Source organism: Haliotis asinina, chromosome 7 (genome assembly GCF_037392515.1).
Source record: "Haliotis asinina isolate JCU_RB_2024 chromosome 7, JCU_Hal_asi_v2, whole genome shotgun sequence".
Classification (NCBI taxonomy): domain Eukaryota; kingdom Metazoa; phylum Mollusca; class Gastropoda; order Lepetellida; family Haliotidae; genus Haliotis; species Haliotis asinina.
The window spans coordinates 22,302,266-22,330,091 of NC_090286.1; the positions used below are offsets into that span (position 1 = coordinate 22,302,266).

Below are 27,826 nucleotides of genomic sequence, written 5' to 3' on the forward strand. Positions count from 1 at the left end.
AACACAGCTAGTTAGGTCAGCCTTTGCAACTACCCCATCCGTAAGATGCGGGTTACGATTTGGCCTAACGAGGCGACTAATAGGATCGGGTGGTCAGGCTTGCTGATTTGGTTGATTCCTGTCCTCATATGACAACGGAGTAGATCGATACTCGTGATGACTGATCCAGATCCAGACTCGATCATATACAGAGCGGACACGTTGCTGGCAATTTGATGGGCGCGGCACTAAACGACAAACGCACAAACTGTAACCACCCGATCCTACATACTGGAGTCTAGACTAGTCAGTTGGACATAGCTCCCCAACCACCTGCAGTATCGCTGCCTCACCTCACGAGGTCGCAGTTAACATATTTAACGGCTCACAATTAATAGTTCTCGTACATTAAATAAACAAATACCACAAAAAACAACAAAAACATCATATTAACAATGTTCACCTTACCTTTTACTGTAAGTCTAGTATAACTATATCGATTATTCCAGGAAGAGTAAAAACATGATCAATGACTGTTCCGACAACTGATATTTTGTGAAATAACAAAAATAATTGAAGCTGTCAAGGTTATGATAAGTAATTATGGTGGAAAAAGTCCCGTGATTTATCTACCCGTGTGACATCGATGTGGCGCGATATCAGTAATTCCGTCTGGGTCACGGTGGCGTGCCATGTCACGTGCATGAGGTGGTGTGACAGGTGCACCTGCCTCCTGTCACCTGACCCCACATCATCGAGACGAGCGTATCACCTGCATATATCTTTGTTATTTCCATCGGGAGATTTGCGTTCAAAACAATTATTTTTTTTCAGAAGATAACTTTCGTTTTAAACAGATTAGAAATTACAATGCTTTGTAGGATGCACACACGCTGAATGTGGAAAAGTCACAATAAATTGGCCGATGACGTATGTAGGTGGCAATCGATGGGTGGTGCTGGATGTACAAATTATGAGTGACTTTAGTTTTAAGCCGAACACACAATATGACAATCCATAAGTGATGCTAAATGTATTTAATGTGAAAAAAACAAGTTAATCGTGATTCTTGGTGTACATAAGATCACACTCGGTGGGTAACCCTGGATGTACAAATGTAACAATCTACGGGTGGTTCTGGCTCTTCAAGGATGTGTGCTGAAAACTACTTGACAATAGATATACACAGAGTTTGAATGTCACAAACATCGGACACATGTTGACACACGGTGTCTATAGACATGAATTTATATGGCAAACAAATGTATACGCATCATTAATAATAACAATACAAACGGGTTCAGTTGAGTAAATACCAGTTCCCCAGCACTGCTCATCAGTATAAGTTATTGTGGAATGTAACGCAACTTTCTTTACATGGCAGTGTGACAACCTCATACCCTCCCCACCCCACCCCCACCCCCTTACAGTTGTAAGTGATTAAATCACAATCCTTGAGGTCCTTGAATCCAGCAAACGCACGTGATATGCACACTGCATCAATCAGAGAACATGCTTTTACATCGTTTTAGCAATTTTCCAGCAATATCAAGGTATTGAACACAGATCTTCTTCGTGTCGAGCGTCGGCTTTAACCACTCAGCTGTCCCGTCGTTCTCACAGAATTAGTATATCAATTCACCTAGAATACCTTCAGACTGAGTTAAGGAAAGGGTTTAAGAACGATGTCAACAATACTCGAGTATACGGGGCGTTAAACACCGGAGTGATACCCATGTAACAAAATTGGCACCACACTTGAAATTATAATCTAAGCCTTTGGCTAGAATATTATTATCACAGGTGTGTCAACTCCTTGGGTCTGTACCAAACAAAGGCGTTGTTATTCATGTCACGTAGGGAACTGTCTCCAAACAGTGACACCGCATTACGATGCAACCTGAAAATAAAACATACTCTTAAAAAGTCGATTTTTGACAACAATAAGCTGAGCTGAGCTGAGCTGAGCTGAGCTGAGCTAAGTGAGTGAGTGAGTGAGTGAGTGTGTGAGTGTGTGAGTGTGTGAGTGAGTGAGTCAATATTCCGGCGTTATCATGTCGGGGGACACCAGAAATGGGCTTCACACACTGTGGCTATGTGGGTGTCGAACCCGAGTTCGAGCGAACGCTTTACGGACAAGACTACCCAATCGTCCCCATGACGAGAATAACTGTGTTTGCGTTTTTCGCCCCAAAATTAATTAAAACGCAAAATTTATTTTTCGTGCATGTTTTCGACGTGTGAGATTTACAGGAACAGGCACCACAAATGGTACGCATAAATATGTTGGTCAGGGGGAGCATTCAGTAAACGTTACAACCAGGTGATCTCACGATCGCGTGATAACGAAAAAAATGGGTAATGAAAAATAATTAAACAGAGTTTGTTAATTTCACTTAATAAGCTATTAATATTAATGCTCTCTATTATGTCATGAAATGGTCATAATACATATGAAAATACATACTAAATGGTGCTTAACATTTTGCAATTGCATTTGATGCAAGCTGTTGGTTAGTTAAGATCACCAGCTGTTAGTTATCTTCATTCGCTAGACCACTGAAGGTAAGTGATAGAATAGGCCTTTGGAAACCTTGCTTGCCATAAGAGGCGACTCTGCTACTAACGGGATCGGTCAGCATCGCTGATATGGTTGACACATGTCATCGGTTCTCAGTTGCGTACATCGATATTCAAGCTGTTGATCAGTGGATTGTGAGGTCCGGACACGATTCGTTAGAGACCGCCGCCATACTGCTGATTGTGGCGTAAAACTAAACTCACTCACTCACTCATTCGCTAATCTGCATACCTGACTTCAAACTCTGGTCTGTCGATGGTGACCACCTCACCATCGCAGTTGAGGTAGTACTTGTCCGTCAGCATGGTCTCACCCTCCGGCGACTGTTGCTGGGGGGTGTTTGGGAATCGAACTCGGAATCCTGTGACACGGTGCTGATCCACAAAGTCATAATCCCACTGGAAATAGAGAAAGACGAGCAACAAATTGATATCCTCGACATGATCCGATTATCCTAAGAAAACGTCACTTAACTTATGTGGGGATGTCATCAACATAAATTTCAGTTGTATTCACATATACGTCTCTGTTTTCCAAAATAAATATCATGAAACCTTTCTGACAATCAACGTGAACCACTTTCTGAGCGATACATTTTAACAAGTGCTTCAGAATGTAAATTTACAGATGTGATTTTGCTTTTTCATACGGTATTGAAGAATAATATTTACTGAACAGCAAAAGGAACGCAACTCTGGCTTTTCGTCACGTTTTAAGTAGATGACATAAAAATGAACGCTTACTTTTATCAGATTTATTTTTTTTTCGAAAATTGCAAATTTTTCTTTTGCTGTTCAGTATATGAAGATCACAGTTACGGAAGGTATCCGGAAAGCCGAACTTTTATGTGAAATCGTCCAACTTTCCCTCCACTAGTTTACATCACACCATCATGTTCGATAGTGTCACAACAGAGCGACGTGATAGTGTAGATGTGCTCTGCTGTCGCTTCGGCAGGTCGTTATTCGTGGTAACTACCCGGCACGCGCAACGACTGTTTGATTCAGGCGAGAAGGAGGTGAGCGTCGTTACGTAGTAAAATAGGCCGACCTTCACCTTAACCACAAATGACGTCAGTGACATCATTAATACATGTATGTGCAACGCAGAGAACGTTACCACCTACATCTGAAGGATAACACATGCGCACACAGTCACATACAGTGGTATGTGACTAAATATTGACCAGAATTCAAACCGACACATTTCGAAGCGGTCATATTTTTTATCTGACGCCGTTTGTACAAAATGCGTAATGTTCCATTACGTTATTTTTTTTTAAAAAAGAAACAGTGGAAAACAAACATACACAGTCTTTCGATTGAAGCTGGACCTTTCTCAATTGTTTCATGTGGTTCGACAACTTGCATCTGCCTGTGATATACAGGGAGAGAGCACTGTCACCAAAACATGCCGCCATTTTGGATTCCTCGTGCCGCCATGTTATGATGTTAACGTCAACGCCATACACAGTGCGGCTCAGCGTCTGCCATGTGTCAGTCAAGTAATCCATTTCAATGTCAATCATCCGCCTGTTCATCACCGACCTTGTGGGTATAATTTTGAATCTGGCTGACCCCATCCACCTGTATCCTTCAAGGTCATTCATGATGTCACCAATCAAACCAAACCCTAACAGCAGCCCAGAATAACAACACAGTTGTCTGCCCTTGAATACGCTGACAACATTGGCTTTTTGGCATTTTCCTAGAAATAGAGGGAAAATATTTTAACATGCGAAGGCAGTTTGATTTTTTTTCTTTACTGTGTGTTTGGGATTTAATCTGGGGAAAATCATCCATTTTTTCGTATATGGCACCGTTACAAGGCATATCCGCACTTTGAATGATTGCTTGCATGATGACGAGTGTGACATACGATTGCTTGCATGATGACAAGTGTGATGTGTATGATTGCTTGTGGCATGACGAGTGTGATGTGTATGATTGCTTGTATGTTTGCGTTATAACGTGAGAGACAAAAGCAGGCTTACAGTACCTAGAACTATGTGTATCGCCGCCGTCGTGGGGTCCCTGGTTCCATGGAGGTACTGCACGATGTAGTCACCAGATCCTTACAACAGAAAGCGAACCGTTTGAACAGCAAGATCATAGGAAGAACACAGTCATGTCTTCAACAGCAGGTCGACATAAATCACATGTGCGATAGTCGGTCTCTCAAAATTGGTAGCGTCGGTCACTTCAGTGACTTCGAGCTTTCCTCATTTTGTTGGTCAGGGGGAAGCTAGACGAATAACAAATGCTACTGCCCACCTGCTGGTATGATGCCCACAGGTAGAGAAGCAGGCGTGATGGTGGATTCCGGATCATTGGGGTCTGTCCCTGCCCTCAGCTGAGCTCTCACGATAAGCCCTGTCACACACTCGGTGTAGAAGCCGTCTCCACCCACAGCGATTACCCTGAAACACCACGGGCCATCATATCACACTACATGCATATAGTATATGTATACGGGTCATCATATCACTCTATAGGTATATAGTATATGTAAACGTGTCAACATATATCACACTATATGGATATAGATTATGTATACGGGTCATCGTATCATACTCTATGGATATAGTATATGTACACGAGTCATATCACACTATATGTATGTAGTATATGTATACGAGTCATATCACACTATATGTATGTAGTATATGTATACGAGTCATATCACACTATATGTATATAGTATATGTATACGAGTTACATCACACTATATGTGTATAGTATATGTATACGAGTTACATCACACTATATGTATAGAGTATATGTATAAGGGTCATCATATCACACTATATGGATATAGCATATGTCTACGAGTCATCATATCACACTATATGTATATAGTATATGTATACGTGTCACCATATCACACTATATGTATAGAGTATATGTATAAGGGTCATCATATCACACTATGTATATAGTGTAATTATGTATACGGGTCAACATATCACACTATATGTATATAACATATGTATACGAGTTATATCACACTATATGTATATAGCATATGTATACGAGTTATATCACACTATATGTATATAGTATATGTATACGAGTTATATCACACTATATGTATATAGTATATGTATACGTGTCACCATATCACACTATATGTATAGAGTATATGTATAAGGGTCATCATATCACACTATATGTATATAGTATATGTATACGAGTTATATCACACTATATGTATATAGTATATGTATACGTGTCACCATATCACACTATATGTATAGAGTATATGTATAAGGGTCATCATATCACACTATATGTATTTAGTATATGTATAAGGGTTATCATATCACACTATATGGATATAGCATATGTCTGCGAGTCATCATATCACACTATATATATTTAGTATATGTATACGTGTCAACATAGTATGCTACACTAGCAATGGACAGACAGTGAAGTTACTTATACCAATCCAACCATCTTCATCTATATTCCGCCTCTTTTCGTCTTGTGATGAAGGTTAAAGTTGAAGTACTTCCGTTTAATTTTATTATGCAACATGAAAAACAATAACTTGCCCGTCAAACTCGGATAGATCCTTGTTCTTCAAAATTTCCTCAGCATGTTTTGGCCTCTCCGTCACTGTAAAAATCATATATATTTTTGTGTACCTTTCAAAGTAGCATCACATGAAAGCTCGAAGAAGATCGACTGTGTAATCCGGTTACACGATGTATTTTGCAGTAGAGTAGCACAATGGCAGAACCACATGAAAGATTTAACAGCGGTGCATGGTACTGAACATTATCCTTAACTGTAATATTCAAACCCGGACCAGGTTTTGTAACGTATGCTATGTTTGGGATTACGCTTTCCAAGGAAAGTACAGATTCTAGGACTGACTCGTTGACTTGTGGAAGTCGCGGTGGCTGAGCAGATTAGGCTACTGACTTCGTGTGCTGGCGATTAGGTGCCTGACTCTGAGGGAGCGGGTTCGAATCCCGAATGGGACTCAGCTCAAAAGAGTGCTAGAATTTGTACTTAACTAAGGAAGCGTAATCCCAAATGTAACATATTATCACATTTGACCGCTTTCTAAATAACATTGTGTATTGGAGACAGCACTGTGTGGAAGTGAATGTTCTGACAGTCGAATCTGGACCAGGCAAACCCGCGACTGCACTAACACTGAGAAAACAAAAAAAGTCGTTTTGAGTATGTGGGCAATGAAAAACGACCGACAATTAACTACAATTGATGCATATATAATGTATGTTTATAATGCAAGCTACTGATACCATAAAACAGTGGAACACAAACCCCTCACAAGACACATTGTGCTGACACTGCGCTCATCTCTCGTTTTGTACCTCTAGTGCCAGGCAAAGCAACAACAAGTACCTTTCTAGATTCATTTATTATGCTGTGACACAACACAGGATCGAACCACTAACTTTTTCGTCTCCGGCAAACGCTCCAGTGACTTGACCATGGAGGCGGTCCCTCAATACATGCATACGATAACAAAAAAAAGTAAGACATGGTTTGACCCTTCGGTCCTTTGAGAAGGAGTCACTGAGCCCATATTTGAGCCGACCCGTGAAGGTCCCGGGGTAGAATAGGCCTTCAGCTACCCATGCTTGCCATAAAAGGTGACTATGCTTGTCGTCAGAGGCGACTACCGGGATCGGGTGGTCAGGCTTGCTGCCTTGGTTGACACATGTCATTGGTTCCCAATTGCGCAGATCGATGCTCATGCTGTTGGTCACTGCATTGTCTGGTCCAGACTCGATTATTTACAGACAGCCGCCATATAGCTGGAATATTGCTGAGTGCGGCGTAAAACTAAACTCACTCACTCACCCTTTTTGAGCCAGAACCAGTTTGCGTGTCGTGAAGTGTCAGGCAGTACTCGTTGACGTCTTTGTAAGTAAATTGTATTCAGCCAAATATCAAGTTGCTCGGTATCTAACATAAACCATTACCAGCTGATTGTTGTGTAAGCATTGACACGTTCAACACTAAAATAAAAAAAACCCAAAACATGCATCTAAATGGATCCATTTTGGGTGTCGTCTTAAGCATATGTTCATACGGGTGGGTCTAATACCCGGTGCAATAACCATATCGATCTGAATGGCTCAATCCAAAATTAATTCAAGGAAATGACATTATGGAGATGGCACCCCGCCAGGCGGCGCTCACCTGCATCCCCATGCAGATCCCTCGATGCATGTATGCAGGTGGGATGCCGGGGTTAGTGGTGTATTTAAAATCTGACAATGAAATGATGTTTCAAAATTATTGCATCAGGGTTACACATAGCACAAACGATCTTGCGTTGACAAGCTGATAAGTAGACAGCATAAAACAGCAGCAGAATTGTTGGGCGCCAATTCGCCTAGTGCAGTGAGTTACGGGCCCTGAATAACCCGGGTCCCTGCAGCTAATCCGGCAACTTTAAATCACATTCATGTCTTATCAAATTACACCTCGAAGTGATTATTACATAAATATGCAGAGTAGTTATTGTCGTGCGTACATTTTGTGTGAATCACCTGGCGTCGGGCGAAGTCTGCGGCCATTCATAGCTACAAAGACTGTGATTATTCAGTGTGCAAGGCAGCAAAAGGTAATTTATGTTTTACATTGAATAATAAAGTCATAAACTCATATTTACGAGGTGAAAATACCATGCTGTCGGAATTCTAATAACTTAAAAGTGCTGTTGGTTTTTTGTTTGGTTAGGCAGGGGTAGGCCAAGGTTACCCAATATAAGGGCGTCTGTTTATATACAACAAAGACTCGAAGTCGTTATGGCTGGCAAAGAGGTGTTAGATGTCGTCGAGGAATTCTGGGTTCTTTGATGGCGTTAAAATGATGAGGATATTCCTTGTACTTATATAAAAAGTAAGCTGATCAATAGAGATTTTTAAATACCATCAATCATGTTCTTGGATTATATGATGCGTTTGTACTGTAGGGATGAAAAAAGTTGACGACCTGTTTTATTCAGGGTTTTAAGTGAAGACTTAAATCGTTCGGGTCACTATATATGACAAACCATATGTTCTATATGTAACCTCAGTGTGTAACATAGACAGCGTAGTTTCTTGATTGATAAGACACGCAATCAGTCCCCAGGAGGGAGATCATCCAATGTGTGCGGTTCTTTCACTTTTGGTCAATATATTTTTTAAGCCTAATACCTATGTAAGACTTTGTGAATTACTATCGGGATGCAATAAACATAGAAAAACGGTGGACAAGTGTGCTGACTGCGCGTAAAGAGAAAATACCACCTCTTCAAGAAGAGTTATACTACTCGGATATAACCAATATTACGCCAAAGTTAGTGGGTTTCGTTGACAACATATTTGCTGTATGCTTATCAAGAGTGGATGATACATTTGTTAATAAAATATAATTAAAAAATATAAACGTAAACGATATAGCCGACAAACCTAATCGCAGCTGTAGTGTACGTTTAACCCGCTGTGAACTTGATCTATGAGCATAAGCGGATCCTTTTGCAGTAAAGTTAGCTATTATTTAACGAAGAATTGCGTCTCCATGTGTCTTAGAACGCGTCAACTCTGACCTTGACCCCGACCTCTTGAAGTGCTAGAGACTGTTTGACGGAATACGAAGTTGAGCCGCGACGTCTGAGCTTATTGTCCCGTTAGGATTTGTGAAAATCTGTAAGTTATGCATGAACTATGAACTGATAAATGGAAACGTTTGTGCTCACCTATGACTTCTGTGAGAACGCCACACAACGTAAAGATAGGTTCTACGTTACGTCTGAATATCGTTCTCGCGTTCCTCTTGCCGCTCACGGGGTTGATGAGAACAAGGAACCTCCTGATTGGATGGCGGTCTGGAAACATAAGAGTTAGGTTTTGGTGGTTTAATGAGGTTTGGAACTATATTTCATATATTTCACTCGTCACTTTCGACTTCGCAACTATTTACCTCGCACTGGATCCCATCAGGCAGGGGCGGAGAGGGAACCTAGTGGTTAATGCGTTCGCTCTTAACGCTGAAGACCCGGGTTCGATTCCCAACAAGGGTACAGTGTATGAAGCTCTTTTCTGGTGAACAATACCCTGATATTTCCCGAACATTGCTAAATGGGCGTAAAACCATACTCGCTCTCATCAAGCCACCTCACTATTTTGAAACTCTACACTAGCTAGTTAGTCCTCGATCGGTCTGCCCGGAACAGTCATTGTCCGGATTGTCGAGGTGTCTCTGTAGTTAGTACGTGGATCTGCAGTTTGTACGCAAATGTGACAAAGTGCAGGACAGTACAGTTACGGTTCAATTTCATTGAGAAGAATTAAAGTATGTTGCTCGGGGTTGCGTTCGCCTGTGTTACAGGAACTGCCTTGTTATCTGGTCCTATACAACAAACAGAGTCTGTCCGTGACAAAATTTGGAAAAAAATGTCCCTATTCTCCACACTGATTAAATACTCACCGTGCTTAACAACTTTAGTGTTATCATAAAAAAGGGTTCAGTGGGTTTAATAACATGTAAGAGCAGCAAACGTGTTCTGCAATGCGACTTGGGGGCCGGTTCAAAAGTTTGCAGTCGGATTACAATGATCTTAATATTTTCAGTTGGAACCGAGGGGTAGGGGAAGGGTAATTTTCTGCGCGTTTAGGGTCGGATTGGTAAAGGTACTATGTCTGTACTATTAAAGGTAAAGGGGTAACATGTTTGTACTACGATCAAAGTTAAGAATTTTTAAAGCTACGAACGTTTCGAGAATAAGGGCCCTGGTCTGTACTCTTGGGGTAAGAGAGTAACAGATCTCCACATTTCAGGGTAGTGGGTATGCGCTTAGGGAAGTTACAACAGGTCGGATTACAACTAGTTTCGGATTAGGGAGATAACAGGTGTGCAGGTTTTCATCTTGTAAAATCCACATTTCAGGCTGATTACATTTTAAGGCAAAAAATAGCAGCTCTAATTAACCATTATATTTTAGAACTGGAAATGCACAACATGAGTACATAAATATCATAAATACGAAGCAAGATGTACAAAAGATAAGCATCTAGAAACACGCAGCTGGTGCGTGAGTGATGCATTTTAGTTTATGAAATACACATGTTCACTTGACAGTGAATATTTCAGCTTTCATTTTTGAAAAAAAAGATGCCCGCATTTTCACAATAAAGCGTAATCATTGTTTTCTTTCAATTAATTACATTGATAATTATCAAATATATTAATTATGTTATATGTGTATACTTATTTTTATTTTTGGAGTGTGTGGAGGATGGGGGAGAGAATGTACATGTATAGTGATATGTTACGAAAACGAGTGATATGTATATTTTTAAATTGTATTCATTTTATCATTTAAAATTATTATACATTTTTTCTTCTTAAAAAAACAAACCAGTTATCACAGTCACACTGCTATATATGTATACATGTAAACTGTTATGAGGAATGAAAGGAAATATAGAAACAACATAATGATACGCAAAAATAGTTTAGCCATCAAGGAACTGCTGAACTGCTCCCTTAAAAAGACATTATGAAATAACTACAGCACCTTTATACAACCTTTCATACCACATTTCATTAGAGTCCAGCCATGCGCCTCATTCGGCATTATCATTGTATGCAGGGACACATTTGTACGTTGTCCATCACGGCGCTCAATGGACAGTGGCGGCGCTTTATGGACGAGTACACGGGTTACAATGGAGTGGAAATGATGTTTTCTGGGGCACAATGGAGGTACTGATTTCTTTAAACTGAGCAATGTGTTGGAAGAGTAACGAAGTGGGCGGGTTTATTCAGTGCAGTTTTTAAACCTGTTCACAATCACAAAAGGGAAACGCTTGTGAAAAAACCAGGTGTGTTTTTACGACGGTTTTAATGTCCGTAGTATGCAGTTGTGCATAGCAAATATTAGTTAGAGTGTATGATGCGTGTTGTTAAGATGCTTTCCAAAATGTAAACAAACGTAATGTGCAGCTGTATATTGCTCGCACTGTCTCCTGTGTAGTGACGTTGTTCAGTGTTGGCGAGTTTCCAAGTACCTGCCATTAAAATTCTCCTTCACGTTTGTGTTGTGACTTGGACTTCACATGCGCTCTTAAGTTGTGACTGAGCTCTACTCTAGACAGTTGTTAAATATAATATCTATTATATGAACTAGTGTAAATCTGTTATCTTAAACAGGATAAATAAAATGAATGAACGGCTGTTTTCTAAATGCATGACGGAGGATTTAATCAGTCGGTTGAATCAATTGTCTTAGACAGTTGGTTGTAGATGCCATATCATAGCCAATAAAAATAGTAAGAACTGTTTATTCGTTGTTAAATTGGCAGATATTTGCGTGTACATGTACAAGGTGATTTTCATCAATGATATGTTTTAACATATGTTGTATTTGCGATTACAACTCCTTAGCAAAGTGCAGAGTCTAGTACTTTGTTGGGTAGAGTCTCATCCTGGATTCGAACCAACACCCGAGATTCAGGCACTAAGAAAGTGTCATCCCAATCATGACATATTTATCCTGTTTAGATAAGATGAAAGTTAGGGGTTCCCCCTTAGATATTGTCACTGTTCTTGAAACTAAACTACACCGGGGAGATCGTTGATCTTGCTCCTAGCACCTTGACTGGTGTACCAAGTACACTTATATAGTGTCCCAAGTTAAACTGGTCTTCAGCAACCCACGGTTGTCTTGAGCCGACTTTGGGGGTGACCCGGGTCCAGAACTGGGATGTCAAACACTCGTGATCTCAATCACAGGATGGTCTGATCAACATGCCGTTATTTACAGACCGTGATATTATGGCTTAAATATTGCTGAGGCGTACCAACATACAAACAACCCGGTCCCCACTGTTTTGGGTTAGTGAGTGAGTGAATTTGGGAGCGCGAGTCAGTAAGTCGGGTTTATCGCCGCACTGAATACCATTGCTGTTACCCCACATACTACAGCAGGAAAACAGATAGCGATACAAGCCTCAAGTGTATATCACTTCGGTAAAAAGACATGAAAACGCGTATGGTGTTAACAAACCTATAAACTATCGGGCGAACCGGGACTCTAACTTCCTATCATGGCGTACCCAAGGGACGCAACTCGTACTACAGATATGAACAGAATACCATTTGTATCCGGGCTGGTTCAGTCGTCAGTCTTTCTCACGATGGAACAAAGATGGCATTGTATTATTTTAAAAACACTCAACAAAATTTTAAAGAAAATGCTTATAGTTGTCACAACATAAAACTACGAGATATTTTCTCTCCAGGGTCACAGAATGTCTTTATACATACAAAAACAATATCGTGTTAAACATACACCAAATAACCCGGCTTGAAGTGTTTGTCAAACTCATCTCACACCCTCAAAGTAAGATCGTTATTTCTCCGAACAACACTTAGAATCACACCCACAAAGGTGTTTACAAGTGGCACCGTACAGGCGTGTCGTGCTGCACAGAGTAGCATCGTGTTCTGGGTATGCTTAGACATGCATCTATTGTGATATTTACTTGATCACACTGCAGAATGTCTGGCCCCTGTGACGGTAGTCTTCTCTGACAAAGGGACGTCTTCGAAATATAATGCCGACTTAAAGATGCTCAACAAGCGCACAGAAGGTATTTGAAGTGCAATCTGTTGACGAAAAACACCTTCTCGTTTAAATTTTAATTTATTAACAAGCACCTGCGGCTCTGTGACTCATCCTGCTGTCGTCTACAGACAATATGAGATCAATACAGATTAAGTCGTTTTGTTGCATCGTTGTCGTGGAGGCAGCGGAGCGTCACGAATAGTAATGGAAATGCTCACACCGTTGATTATCTGCTTGGATGGGTTTAATTTGCTTTAAACGCCATATTTTTGAAGATGCAAAAATTCGTCTGTTTATTTGAAATGGGTCATAGATTTTACTACACTCGTCTCGACGGGGGTACGTGTTTGCTGTCATTGGGCGCGTCATATACATGGCTAATTATGATATGAAGTAGATCAGGGGACGGGGGACACAGGTGAGCAGCGCGAGAGGAGATTCTTACCTGAACCACTTTGCATAAAAGCAGCGTGGTACTGAATTGAAACTGAAAATATAGAATAATCCGACATCATAATGGGAACAGACAATATAGATTGTCAACATCCCGCTTGTAGGAGCGATACTATCTAACTCAACGGCTGACAGGGAGGTATTCTAGAGGTAAAACCGTTAATTCGTCTTGCCACATGGTAACAATGTGTGAAGCCCATTTCTGGTGTCTCCGCTTTGATATTGCTGCCATATTGCTAAAAGCGGCGTAAAACCATCCTCACAGAATCGGCGGGCAACGAGCAGCTGGACAGTGAAAACGAGGTGAAACAGGGGACGGAGAATGGGTGGTTCAGTGCTGTTAAGTCACAGTAGTACGCTGACATGTGTCATATTGTACGTCGCCACATAAATCTATACAGATCCTCAAGTTACATCTTCTTCGTTTAGGCCATAGGTACTATATAGATTTTACAGAATTGTGTATGACCCTTATATAATTGCATTATTTTGGTGGTGTCACTGTGTTTTTGTGTTTTGGGGGTTAATTCGGAAGACCAGTTGAATATGCTGGTTGAATGCAAGACAACTGAATGGAAAGGTACTCCACGATGGCCTGGAAATCCGTGAACAATAATTAATAATCTTGTAACTGGCATCAGTTGTGAAAGTACATCATTCGGATTGATTTAAGAGGAAATCCAAGATGGTTACTTTCATCCAAGTGTCCCTCCGTCATTGAAACCGTCAAATGGTAGAAAACACATACATTCTGTGTATCCATTATGATCTCAAGCTATGCATTTGTCAACTGACATAAAAATATAAATATATAATGAAAGCAAATTACTGAATTACTTACTATTGACATAGCTCCTTAGTTTGTCTCTAATTACCATACAGGTCTTTTCGTCGCCCTTGAACTTGACCTTCCTGGCGCTCAGGTTACAACTTCCGTTTTGGGCAACGTAATGGATGGTGAATGAATCCTGGTTTTCCTTGAGCTTCTTGACCCTTTTGCTGACGGCCAACATCATGTCAAGGGAGATGCTACCTGCAAAGTGCACAGAACGCATCAAAAGAACGATTATGGTATTCAATTCTGCACTGCATCAGAACCTATTCATTGTAACTTATTTGCATTTGGAGACGAGGATGCAGCGAATGGCATATCATTCAAGCTAAAATCACCTTATGTTTGCTGGAACGGACAAAAAATATGTATTACTTCGGGATTCTCTCCCACATGATGCCGACAAGTGATATAACTGGATTGGTAATATATACTAGTTTAGACTTACTTAATGCAATCACTACATGTTTCTTATGTACATAGGTTACATCGAAGATGAATTTCTCCTCTAACTTGGGGGAACCAACTGCAAACCGTATTCAGATGAATATCATGCAACAAATTGCAGAAAAGCATGTGCAAATATCCTGCATGTGAACTACCGTCTTTTGGTGTAAAGTTTTATTAAGAGTTTTATTCGAATTTTCACAGATTTTTATCATTTATTGAACTCATGACAATAATATTTTTAACGTTCTCTTATTTGTTTTACAATGCATCATTTCACGTGTAAACATTACCAGTGAACAGAGTGGAACATTTTGCAAAGTCTAGTATAGTATAGCTGACTGAAGTTGGTGACTACATGGACACTAGTGAGTCTAAACTTTTGATGGGTAGTATATGTGGCGTTAAACCAGTCTCACTCCTTTTCAGTCAGTATGAGATTCAATACTACATCTACATAATACAAATGCAATGATATTCAGCCCGGTTTTACTAACAGTTTCAATTTAAAACGTGTATTGCTATGTCCAATTTACATGTTACCTGATATCTTGCAAAGCCTTGGACAAAGGTGTTATTTTGGACCTGACAAGAATGCCTTTGTAATTTCAATCCACCTGTGGAGTTTTGGGAATAATGAATGTAAATGATGAAATTTTATTTGGGAAGACGTGTACATGCATACACCGCTCAATGCCGAGACACGTATTCTTTAAAGCTTGAATTAATGAGATCACTCAATACTTAAGAGTGTCTCATGACAAGACATGAATGTTTACTCGAGAGAGATTTATGGGATTTAACTTGACTACCGATATGAAAACACGATAGTAATATGGGGATAATTGTTTGTGTGTAGGAAAAGTCCAAAATGACTAAGAGCCGGCCGACTGCACATTTGGCAAAACATGGCCAGTACACGTGCATATATTTCGGCGGGTTAGTCTTTCAGGCTTGGGGTCTGTATGGGTACAATGTATAAAACCCTTTCGTTTTTCCCCAGTTGTGAATAGGTTGGTGTTGTGATAACAGAGTGAAAACATTGCATAGAATATTAGACAATCGGAAATGGCTTAAGAAATGGTTCTGACGTAGGGATTCGAACTTGGGTCTTTGTGTAGCGACTGAACGGTTAACCATCAGGCTAAAGGGCCATCGAGCTGGTCGTGGGAGGATAAAGATTCACTGTATATTATCGTGGCAGTCTATTCGATGTACATGCGCATGTATCTGACTAGGCCGTGCACTGATCACGTATTTACACCATAAAACATGAATGTGGTAATGGGAACGCATTAGGACCATCCACCTGTATTCGTATCAATTATCACTTTCTCATCGCATACCAAACAGGTGAATTCCACACACATCTACGTGATATTCGACAATGCTTTTTCTCCATTATGTTTGTATGTCTGCTTATAGGCGGTCTTGCACATGTTACTTTGCCTAATCATTGTGGACAAAAAGATGAACGTGAGTTGGGCGGTGACTGGTACCGTTCAAACTGCTCATTGTGTGATGAATGATCATTGGGTGTTGATTGAAATTGTAGATGGTCGTGTTTGTATTTTCATGTATTTCAGAATTCTAGAGGTTCCTGGAAATATTTACGTTTGCCATTACCCATCCTTGGGTTTGGGGTGTACATTTGTCTCTTTAAGTGTAATAAACTCGGACTGTTCAGTCGCTGACATTGCTTCCTTTTGAGTCCTATTTGAATGGAATAACACTTGATTATCCGGAAACTATAATATGGCCATAAGAGATTGGTGCAGTGGTGCCACTTTCGAACCATAGGTACGCACTCTGAGTGATCCCGATGCTCATCTCAAATTGTATATTGACAGTGTTTTAAATATTTCAGAATATGTGAGTAGGTATGACTTTACGTCGATTTTAGCAATAATCCAGCAATGTCACATGGACTTCATGCATTGAACTCATCTGGGCGATCGAACCTGGCTTGATCGCTTAAGCCATAATGCTATCTTCTGGAAAATCTAGACTCCTTTCCTGCTCAATTTAGGCAGAGAAGACTTCCGTTTTAAGAAGTGCAACTACACCTCGAGAGTTTGTGGTGTTCTGACGATGTACAGACGTAAGGTGTGACACATACTATGACCCTGGTACGTGACGTAGGGTCTTGAGACCCTAGTAATCGCATAAAATCTTCCAGTCGAACGCATAAAGAGCTGACGATGTAAGTTAAGTCTGCCTCAACTAGTAAACATGCCTGGCAAGGAAAACAAATTGACTAACCTAACTGTACTCGGATCAAACAATGGACAAGAGTGAGTAATTTATGTCCTTATTTTCAAACCCGGGTACCCGGGTACCCGGGCAACAATGAAGGTGTTTAGTGAGATAAACGGCGAGCAATAACACCACTTAACATCAATGGGCGACCAACTAACGTTTGACAATGAAACCAGAGGGGGTACAACCTCATTTACATAATCTAGGAATACAGGCGCTTCAGACTCCACCAAGGAAACAATGCTCAAAGTGTGATTGGGCTTAACAGTGTTTGAGCTATATTTTCATGCTTCCTAGTCACATTAGTGGTGAAGAAATGCGCCTACAATATTAAATGTAATAGGACAAACTGAGGACAGTGCTATCATCAATAGACACGAAGGAATGATCTTGGTGAACTACTTGAGACAATTCGCTTTACCATATAAAAGGAGTTTGAAGACCATAATTGTGGTTACTTTGATTAAAAGACGTTATATTTAAATATCTGAAGACATTTTAGCACATCTTTTAGAAAAAAGTTCAAATGATTTTTTCGATGAAAGCACATGAAAATGTATGTATGTATTTACACCGACGAAAACATAAGGGACCAAACAATTATATGTACCAATGGTAGTGTATATAATAACGTCTTGTTGCATGTACAATGACACGCAAGTGCATAAAGCGTGTGAGGCTATCGGATAATTTGAGTCTTCATGAACCAATGTTTGTCGTAGCGGCTTATGGGATTGGGTGGTCAGGCTCGCTGACTTGGTTGACACATGACAATGCGTTGGGCAGATGCTCATGATGTTGATGCTCTCTCTGCCCTTCCTGATTACTCCATGCAAATGGACAATTGTTTAACTTGTCGCTGTACCATACTCTGGAATTATGGATAAAAAGTTTGAACAGCAAAACAATCATTCCACACAACATCGTGCCCAGATCAGCACCGAATATTTCCGACAGTTAGGCATCTTGATATAGGATTGGCCCTCTGAGTTCCTTGATTTAAACTACATGGGAAAGTTATGTCCATTGTTCCTGGAAGTGTTTTATTACTGATTAACAGACCTACGGCAATTATTCCTATTTAAAAATATAAAATTGTACTTATTGTGATAATCTTCACCGTGCATTACACACGTATTAAATAAGCAGGACCTCATGGCGAAAGCCGTTTAATCACCCTCACTACCGTAATTATTTAAATAAATTCGAGTTAATTTAAATAACTACCCCTTAAAAGTGATTAACCTATACATATCACCGACAGAACATATTCCCCCCACAATATGTAAGGTACAGATCTAGGACCCGTCAACGTAGTCTGTCCTTGGTAGCACTTCTGGAAAGGCGAGCAATACACGGGCAACAATACGGACAGTAACCATGAGTTTCCAAATGTACATATATTCCAGTAGAGTAGATAGATGCTCATGTCGTTGATCAATGAATTGTCTAGACGAGACTCGATTATTTACGGACCCTTATGCTAGATGGTTTGAATATTGCTGAGTGCGGTGTCCGACAACAAAAAAAAAACATTTATCGTCAATAACCATTCACAATCGTTTATTTTTTGGCGTCATTTTGAGGGTATGATCGGGTCTGGACCAGAAACCAAGTGATGCGATACGTGTGTGATGCGGAGTGGAATGCAGATGGCGATGCTATATTTGGTTGAGTGCCTGTTTTACGCTAAACAATATTGCAGCTATATCTGAGCAAGACAAACAAGATGTCGACAGTATGAAAAAAAAATATGTATTGTCATGGACCCATTTCAGTCGACCAATTAAAAGTTTAGTTCTCTCGGGGTACTTGGATCACCCTTGTTCCCCACAGTGATCATACAAAATGACCAAATGACGAAATGACCCAAAACACACGACAGTACCAGAGGATTGATAGATCTGATTTTTACCCCTACCCTGAAAGTTCCCGTCCCCCTTGTCACAATATACACTGACACGCAGGGGGTGACAGCAAAGATATAAATTTTACATCAGTAACATGGAAGTGTCATTACAACTATCAAACCAACAAAGTCGTGATTTATCAATCTCCCAAATCCTTCTACCTCAATACGCCTCTTTACAAGCTTCATGAATAATTCAATGCCGCCTCACATGTGGCAATTCTTGAGAAGATCACACTAAAGAGATCATCCCTTTAGCAGCTCTAATACGTTTCTCGGCCACAATACTGATTTGATTTATGGTGTCCTAAGTCACTGTTTCTGTCACATCCAGTCGTGTTGCTATCTGGGAACTGTTTTTTCGTATTTCCGTCTATAGCGCACCTGCTTCATACATACAAGGTCAAGACTTGACACCTGAATGACTCCAGGGAAATCTAGACTCGCCATTGATACTCCGTCCCAGGACATGGTTTGGTGTGTAGGGTCGTTGTGCATATAATAATGACACGTGTGGCCATTAGATTCTCACAATAAATGCAGGTAACCTGAAGCTTCCATTGTATGCAGTCAGTGTGAAATGTGGAAGTTTACACCTACTTCGTAAGGTTTTCAGCAATTGGCAGTAGTATGTTTATTGGTGATGTGATCGTGAGGGCAGTTATTACAGTCCATAAGTGATGCAGATGGTTTCTAACAGAACAGTTGCACCAGAACAGACGGATGTTTAGTACAAACATATTTAATGTAACATTTTATTCGGTATATATTGGATCCTGAGTGGTATAGTTTGCACCGGTGAGGTATTTCGAACCAATGACATTGCAAAGCTGAAGAAATAAAGAAATAATACCAAATATAGGCCAAGTATACCGTTATTGTAACTACCCATGTTATCCAACTTGGTAATAAGTAAGTTGCACGCACTTAATATACTCAATGTTTCATCTATACCCAATAAAAAAAAAAAATCAGTTTTAAAGCATGTAATCGTTCCTATTATTATCCATATAAAACTTAATTACTGAAGAGTGGTCTTAACTTTTTTTGAGTGTATAGTGAGTGAGTGAGTGAGTTTAGTTTTACGCCGCACTCAGCAATATTCCAGCTATATGGCGGCGGTCTGTAAATAATCGAGTCTGGACCAGACAATCCAGTGATCAACAACATGAGCATCGATCTGCGCAATTGGGAACCGATGACACGCGTCAACCAAGTCAGCGAGTCTGACCACCCGATCCCGTTAGTCGCCTCTTACGACAAGCTGAGTCGCCTTTTATGGCAAGCATGGGTTGCTGAAGGCCTATTCTACCCCGGGACCTTCACGGGTCTTGAGTGTATAGACACCAACTTTCGATAATCGCCTAATTCTTGTTTGCAGATATGTTGACACACCATCAACAACGTCGTCAAGTCGGCCCACCCGATGCAAACCGTATTGGCAATAGTGATGACCCAGCATCCACCACACAGACACGATTTATCAGTTATGTGAGACTGAGGACATTGTCCATCCAGTGAGTTTGTCGATAAGGACACATAAGTTCGAAAAATAAGCAGCAGCACAATGCCCGATATTTCCTTGTCCAGACAGATGAACACACCCGTGTCGATCAGACGTGTCTTCAGGAACCCATACTTGTCGTAACTGGCGACTAACGGGATCGAGTGGTCAGGTTCGCTAACTTGGTTGACACACGTCATCGCAGATTGATGTTCATGCTATTGATCACGAGATTGTCAAGTCAGAACTCCATTATTCAAAGACCACCATATACCTGGAATTTTGCAGTGTGCACGTCGTTCAAGCAGCTGCATACCGTGGTTTGTGCGCATACCGTATGCCACGGGATGTGACAGTAGGAGCGCGTATTTATGTAATGCAGTTATTTCCCTTTATCTTTCTTCTAATCATACTTCATGATGTTTTGGCCACACAGCTACTTATCCTGAGGTCATCTCCCCTGCTCAGCTATAGTTTGGGTATGCTGTTTTAATGTTGATAATGTTGATACCCTTTGGTAACATATCTTTATTTTATTTTTGAATATTATTAATCTAATTTTTACAATCGTGTTATTATAAAATCTTTTTTTTCCATTTATGAACAACACATTTCCTGCCTTATTTTTTTTATCAATACTGAAATATCTTTAGTAATAGTAAACAACTTTTTTTGACATATTACTTTTTGCAGACGGTGCCACAAGGGGCCGCCACTTGTCAAACAAATGCGGTATTTTTATTACATAATTAGGTTTGGGACACATTTTTCTACAAAATGATACCAAATTTCTTGACATTTTGATATTTTGTATCCGGCCTCCTTAAACAACAAACAAACACATTTATCGTTAGCAATGGAAGGCTGGAGACACCACCCATTCCGTATCTCAACGGCGATTTTCATGGGGATACATGCATGAGGTCGAAAAGAAAGGGACGGGCACAATATTTGTTTTGTCCGGGCATATAAACGATCCCCTGGCATGACTATGGGGACACGGGTATCCATGGTTGGACTGACGGTGAACAGAGTTATGGGCCTTGGCAGTCAAGCTGCCTGGATCCACTTGCTCAAAGCGATTGTAACTATAGGTCAACGTTAATCTGTGCAGTTAGAGTGTGTTCGTGGGTTCAAATAACAGTTTCGCCTCATAAATGATCCTTGGTGTATTACACACGAGTTTGGGACAGTCAACCGGTTGTTTTTGTATTAGGTCCATCACGCCTCTGTGGGCCTGCTTGAACGTGTACACACGGGTCTGTTTTCTGTTTGTTTGTTGTTTAACACCGCGCTCGGCAATATTCCAATTATATGACGATCGGCCGTAAATAATCGTATCTGGAACAGGTTAATCAGTAACTGGAATTGTGAGCAATGATCCACAGAGCTCAACAACACGTGTCTGGCCATCTGGTGTGATCTTCACGGTCAGCAGAGTTTCCTATGGACCAGTGCCAGCCAACCTTCATATAAAGCTTGATTCGGTTTGGTTTGGTTTAGTTTGCTTTGTTGTTTAACGCTGCTTACAGCAATATCCTAGCTACATGGCGACAGTCTGTAAATAATCAAGTCTGGACTAGACAATCTAGTGATCACCAGTATGAGCATCGACCTCTACAGATGGGATACGATGACATGTGTCAACGAAGTCAGCGAGCCTGATCGCCCGATCAGGTTAGTCGCCTCTTAAGACAAGCCCCTGAAGATCAGTGCTAACCTTGATCTCCACGTATCACCCTTAGACTTGACATCAAAACTGATGGTAACCATAGGATTCACTCCCATACATATTAAGCTGTATTTCGTTACTGCGTAGACGTTTACCTAATGTTATATATCACCTATCCATGGGCTCAAAACACATCCTGGAGGAAATAAAATATTTCAATAAAAATGGCAAAAATATTCGATGAAGCGTTTAAAGTCTTAACAATATCTTTTTGGGTAGACTCTGAGAGTGAAGAGAAATTGAAGCGACAGGTTTGTTTACCTCGGGGAACTCGCGGAACATAAAGAAACCTCGAGGGTACATGAGCCCATGGCCCCGTCGTGACCAGTGAACAACTTATAATGTCACATTGCGTACTCTGTTTCTACATTACCTTCATATATATCAGACCCTATTACATGCAGTTATGTTATCAACCAAAGATATTGTCAGTATAATTTATGTCCTGTTAATATTCTTCCGTCCGATCAACGAGCACTGTGGCAACATACAAAGTTATGCCTGACAGACAGCTGGCTGGAGAAGTAACAGCACTAGCTAAGCCACTTGATCATCCTGGCTTAGGCTGTGGCGGCCATTCAGGCAAATGGAAAGCTTCATACACCTTGTGTTTCAAGCGTAATCCTAAATGGAATGGTTGAGATGAATATTGGAATTACGATGCGAACAAACAGAAACACTGCATGAACCTGTAAATCTGCTGGGATTAAAGATTGCCATAAAAATGTATATTGGAATATTAATATACATCATGGGTCAAACGTAATGACTTGGCTTCTCGCAACCTCTTCCGGGTCCAAAATACTGGGCGTCTGTATGAGCAACGGTCCAGGCACAAAAGGCGGACACACACTTTCACAAACAAATAAGTAATTAAAACAGTATGATATTGCTAAAAAGGAACACAAGAACACAAATTGATTGTGTTTGCTGCGTGTCGCCACGGTCAGTGCGTAATCGAGTAGAAACAACCCAGTAATAGATATTATGAACTATGATTCACGACTTCTGCGTGCGAAGACGCGCCATAAAAAGACATAAAGCCTGATCCACTGAGTGAGCTCTTACGACAAGCACAGGTTGATGGTTGAACCTTGTATCACCACTGGGTGGATTAATAATGTAAAACACATTTTTTCCTTTGGAAAATCCTGGTGTCCCCTTTCATCCGGTGGGGGGAAGACACCCGAGATTTCAATGTCCCAGGTGTCTCAGTGACTAATCAACTCTGTTCACACTCTGTTGGGGGTGTCTCACTGTTAACATCTCTCCGTATATAGCAAATAAAAAAGTCACAATTTTCATCCAACTATCTCCAGCCTATGTTCACCAATAACAACTATCATCACCTCTTTCAACAAACAATGTTCACCAATAACAATTATAGTCACCTCCTTCAACAGACTGTATTCGCCAATAACAGTTAAAGTCATGTCCCTCTACAGACTATATTCACTAAATACAGTTAAGGTCACCTCCTTCTACAGACTATATTCACCAATAACAGTTAAGGTCACCTCCTTCTACAGACTATATTCACTAAAAACAGTTAAGGTCACCTCCTTCTACGGACTATATTCACCAATAACAGTTAAGGTCACCTTCTTCTACAGACTGTATTCACCAATAACAGTTAAGGTCACCTCCTTCTACAGACTATATTCACCCAAAACAATGAAAGTCCTCCTCCTTCAGTAGCATATTTTCCCATTTCCCCCTCAGATCAACCAACTTCCATTCGTCCCTTTTCAGCTATACAGGGGCATGCATACTGTTCTACGTTCTGTCGGTTTATTTTCGTCCCTTCTACAGTTTCGAGAGTCTCCTTACATTCCCCTGTTAGGTCTGCCCTTTCGAATTAACACTTGCGGGTTCCTTAGTTCTTTCATGGAATTGTCACAACAACCTCTGTGTAGGATCTACGCCATTACAGGGAAACTTATATTTGCATTGCAATGAAAAGGCACACATTTGTACAACCCAGACCGCACATTAAATTTGAAACAACTCAAGCGTCGAGACGTTTGAATACAGTAGATGTATGAATTAGAACTTGCCAGTAACTGCATGGTTGTGTTAAATGGAAATACGGAGGTTTTATTAAAGTGCACTACCTTTGAAACACTGGTAATAAGTGCATCGTAGTGTTGAACTGATCAGTAATAGCGTGAGTCACAAACACATGTTGAGCGATGAGCTCGAATGATTCCTAATCCCGCTGGTTAAGAGACCTCACACTTAAAGACTTGTAAACAGTCCCCTAGTGCAGGTTGTACATACCGAATGTACTTGGATCTATTGAATCCTAATTGGAAATAAGTTTTAGTTCTATTTGTTGCACTGGGAGCATATCTATGTTCAGGATAGAGGTGCTTGGTACTCCAGAAAGCACGTGTTTGATACTTTATTAGTGCTGTTTTATGAAACTGGAAACTGGTTGTCTGGTGATAACATTTTTTCACAGCTAGTCAGAGCTTTCATTCATTCATGCTCTTCATGATATATTGACATAGCAAAACTGTTCACAATGTTGATATTGATCCAGTAAACACTGCTAAATACTCCTACAGTTAAGCACTTCAGTGTTGGTATTCGCTTAGTACAAAGGCTGGTAAGTTCATAGAAGACTATAAGTGTATTAAGGATTCAATGAAGAAGCTTCACGGCGGTTTATAAAGTGCAAGTCGTCTATTCTTGGTCAAACATTCCTTTGAAACATGTCTATTTTTGGTGGTATGTTTTTGCTCGAGGAGTGGAAATAGTGCTCCAAACGCCATGCAATCAGGTCCTGTTTTCTTTCATTTTTTTACTTACTCAGTGCACTGTTGAAGTAATGATGTTCGTACACTAAATTGTACTTCAAGCTATGACTAGCTAGAACGTGATTGTGAGTGATGTATTGTATACATACTACCGCGGTCCTACTGACTTGTAACGGGTATGTGCTAAGTGGGCCTTACTCTTACACTAGGCATTTGCGTGTACGGTCACCAAGGGCATAGTAGAGTGTACAGGTAAACGGACGGACCTACCTGGTTACCATGGTAAATATAGGGTTACATGTTGCTTGCTGGTGGTGATTGGTGCTAAGAAAGGGATGGAAAAGATAAATGGCGTGTGGTTGTATGTGGTGTGTGTGGTGGTGGGGTGGGGTGGGGTGGGTGGATGTGTGCATGGTGACATAGATTCCCATGTACCACGATTGATACTGGATCTGGGATTAGAACCTACGATGACCCTGGCACACCTAAGATACACTACTGTGTATGGCGGGTTTCTACACCCAAGACACCTAACTTGAAACCATCATAACCGTGACTAGGTCTCAACTACTGTGCTGTCTTAAATCATTATGCATACTTAGACCATATATCGTATTCAGTGAGTGAGTGAGTGAGCAAGGTTAGTTTCACACCACACTCAGCAACATTCCAGCTACATGGCGGCGGTCTGTAAATAATCGAATCAGGACCAGACAATTCACTGATCAACAGCATGAGCATCGATCTGCGCATGGGAACCGATGACGTGTCTCAACCAAGTCACCGATGCTCATCACCCGATTCCGTTAGTTGCCTCACTCGACAAGCATAGTCGCCTCTTGTGGCAAGCACGGGTTACTGAACATCTATTCTACCCCGGATCTTTACGAGTTTGACTGATTCAGGACACGTTCTATCTACACTGCATAACCCCAGGTCAACGAATAATTTAAATTTCGAAGGTCATAATGTTGAGAGCAGGTGGTTAGATACATGCTGCATTATAAATAACAGCATGTGTAAATATTTGTTTTAAACTTTAGAATATTATCAACATGGTCAGACAATCAAAATGTACCGTGTATTGTTTTCCTAATCCGGTTTCTGTGTCGTGTATGAATATATTTATATAAGCTGTTAATCTGTGCATTGGAGACGAATGGTTTGAGGGATTGTGTCGTACTAAATCTAAATCTACAGCACAGATGTTAAACTTAAACTGTAAACATCATCATGACCTCTGATGTGTAGCACGTGAAAACTGTGCACACTTATCACAATGTTAAAAAGGGTGGTCTCTATTTTCATGTTAATATCTTGATGAACTATCATTGGTATCTTCTGACATCTATTGACATCTGTAGATGACATCTCCGTGTCGCACCACTACAAACGTTTATTTAATGTAAACACGCCACGCTCGACCCGTCCCCAAACAAGCTACCATTGAAGTCACACATTTAGAAAATAGGAGTTTAAGTAGAGACTATTTAGGAAAATAACACATGAATAGTTAGAAATGGTCATGTGACAGTTGGAAGCCATCTTTGAAAAGAAATCGCTTAAGCCATTGTATATACACAGAATCTATAAATAACACCTCCGGCATTGATATTGAAATGATACCTGGGTGCTGATCTTTGTGACTGCCATGATGTAGATTTAAGTAGCGTTTGCTGAAGACCACTTACCCATATTCCAGATGTTTGTGAAGCCATGATCTTTCTCCTTTTCATTCCTGGGTTTCACTCTGTAGATAAAGTCAGTGTCTGTTAAAACAACCTGGTGTTGGAGACCATCTTTCTGAAGCTCACAGTGCAGCATGTTGCACGTCTTATACAATATGGCTTGTGAACCTGTTTGAATCCTTGACCTGCTCTTGGTATTTAATCGGGCGAAAAAATTCGCCTATTCAACCATAAGTATACTTTGGCCCTTCAAGCATGAACTCGGTCGTGAAATGCTGGTGTCGTTTGTAGTAAACGGCAAACACGTTAAAGACGGTTTATGTGAAAGAGATATTTGGTTCAAGTTGAGTTACTCGGGATAATACATGGCTTTGTCAGTCTCAGTTTAAATTCGGTCCCTTAAAACGTAATTACCCATAGAAGAGCGGAAACACAATGGAACGTCAAAGCCTTTTTCTTCTTCGCCATAGACATGGCTTAGGATCACCGATATATTTTGCGAGGGTGATATGGTTGACTTGCCCCTGTTTGCTCTGACTTCTTATCGGAAGACAACACTGTCCAGGGCTGGACCCTTGTCCATGTACAGTAAAACATGTAATTGCTGGTGTCATGGATTGAAATATGCCTGCAGCACAGCCATCTCTGATTCAGAAGTCGTCTGCCGGAAAGCCGTCTGCTCGCGAAGACGTAACCGCAAGTAGCTCGAGCTGCATGCTTTTGTAGCTGATTTCACTCACACCCACCAGATTCCATAGGTTCGGATGACACGCCTTGCTCCATCACCAAGAATGTCACATGTCTCACCTACACAATATAAGGGGTGGATTCCCCCCGGGCAACTCGACAGTGGGCGCGGACCTAGGTTATTACCGGGTGTCTGAGATGTGTCAGGATGGTGATCTGTGATCCTTTTCACTTAAAAAATGTATCGGTTCTATTGTCCTTCGGAGGTGCAGCTGCAGAGTCGAAGAGTCCCCTCCTCCCGGGCAAATATTTCGCGAACACACTGTGATAACCTTCTGAGGAGCAGAGGTGTTTTTACACATAGGTACGACATCCTCCAAAGCACGGAAGA

The 27,826-nt window shown here is 40.7% G+C and overlaps 1 protein-coding gene across 1 annotated transcript; it reads right to left on the reverse strand.

The window, feature by feature from the left end:
- Window positions 1-431: 431 nt before the first annotated feature.
- On the reverse strand, window positions 432-27,767 carry LOC137291495 (ceramide kinase-like). Its single transcript, XM_067822856.1, has 9 exons — window positions 26,752-27,767; window positions 14,457-14,648; window positions 9,290-9,418; window positions 6,117-6,180; window positions 4,834-4,979; window positions 4,559-4,633; window positions 3,870-4,267; window positions 2,792-2,958; window positions 432-1,879 (listed from the first exon to the last, which is right to left on the reverse strand). The coding sequence occupies exons 1-9, from the start codon at window positions 26,882-26,884 to the stop codon at window positions 1,777-1,779; spliced, it is 1,407 nt and encodes a 468-aa protein (XP_067678957.1). The 5' UTR covers window positions 26,885-27,767; the 3' UTR covers window positions 432-1,776.
- Between the last annotated feature and the right edge of the window lie 59 nt (window positions 27,768-27,826).

What these genes read in the sequence shown, in the direction of transcription:
- LOC137291495 (XM_067822856.1), bottom strand. Translation starts at nt 26,884, where the DNA reads ATGCTGCACTGTGAGCTTCAGAAAGATGGTCTCCAACACCAGGTTGTT. An exon ending in GGCGATACACATAGTTCTAG is followed by an intron (nt 4,268 to 4,558) that starts GTACTGTAAGCC and finishes CTCTATTTCTAG; the next exon opens with GAAAATGCCAAAAAGCCAAT. An exon ending in AGCTTCAATCGAAAGACTGT is followed by an intron (nt 2,959 to 3,869) that starts GTATGTTTGTTT and finishes CTCTATTTCCAG; the next exon opens with TGGGATTATGACTTTGTGGA.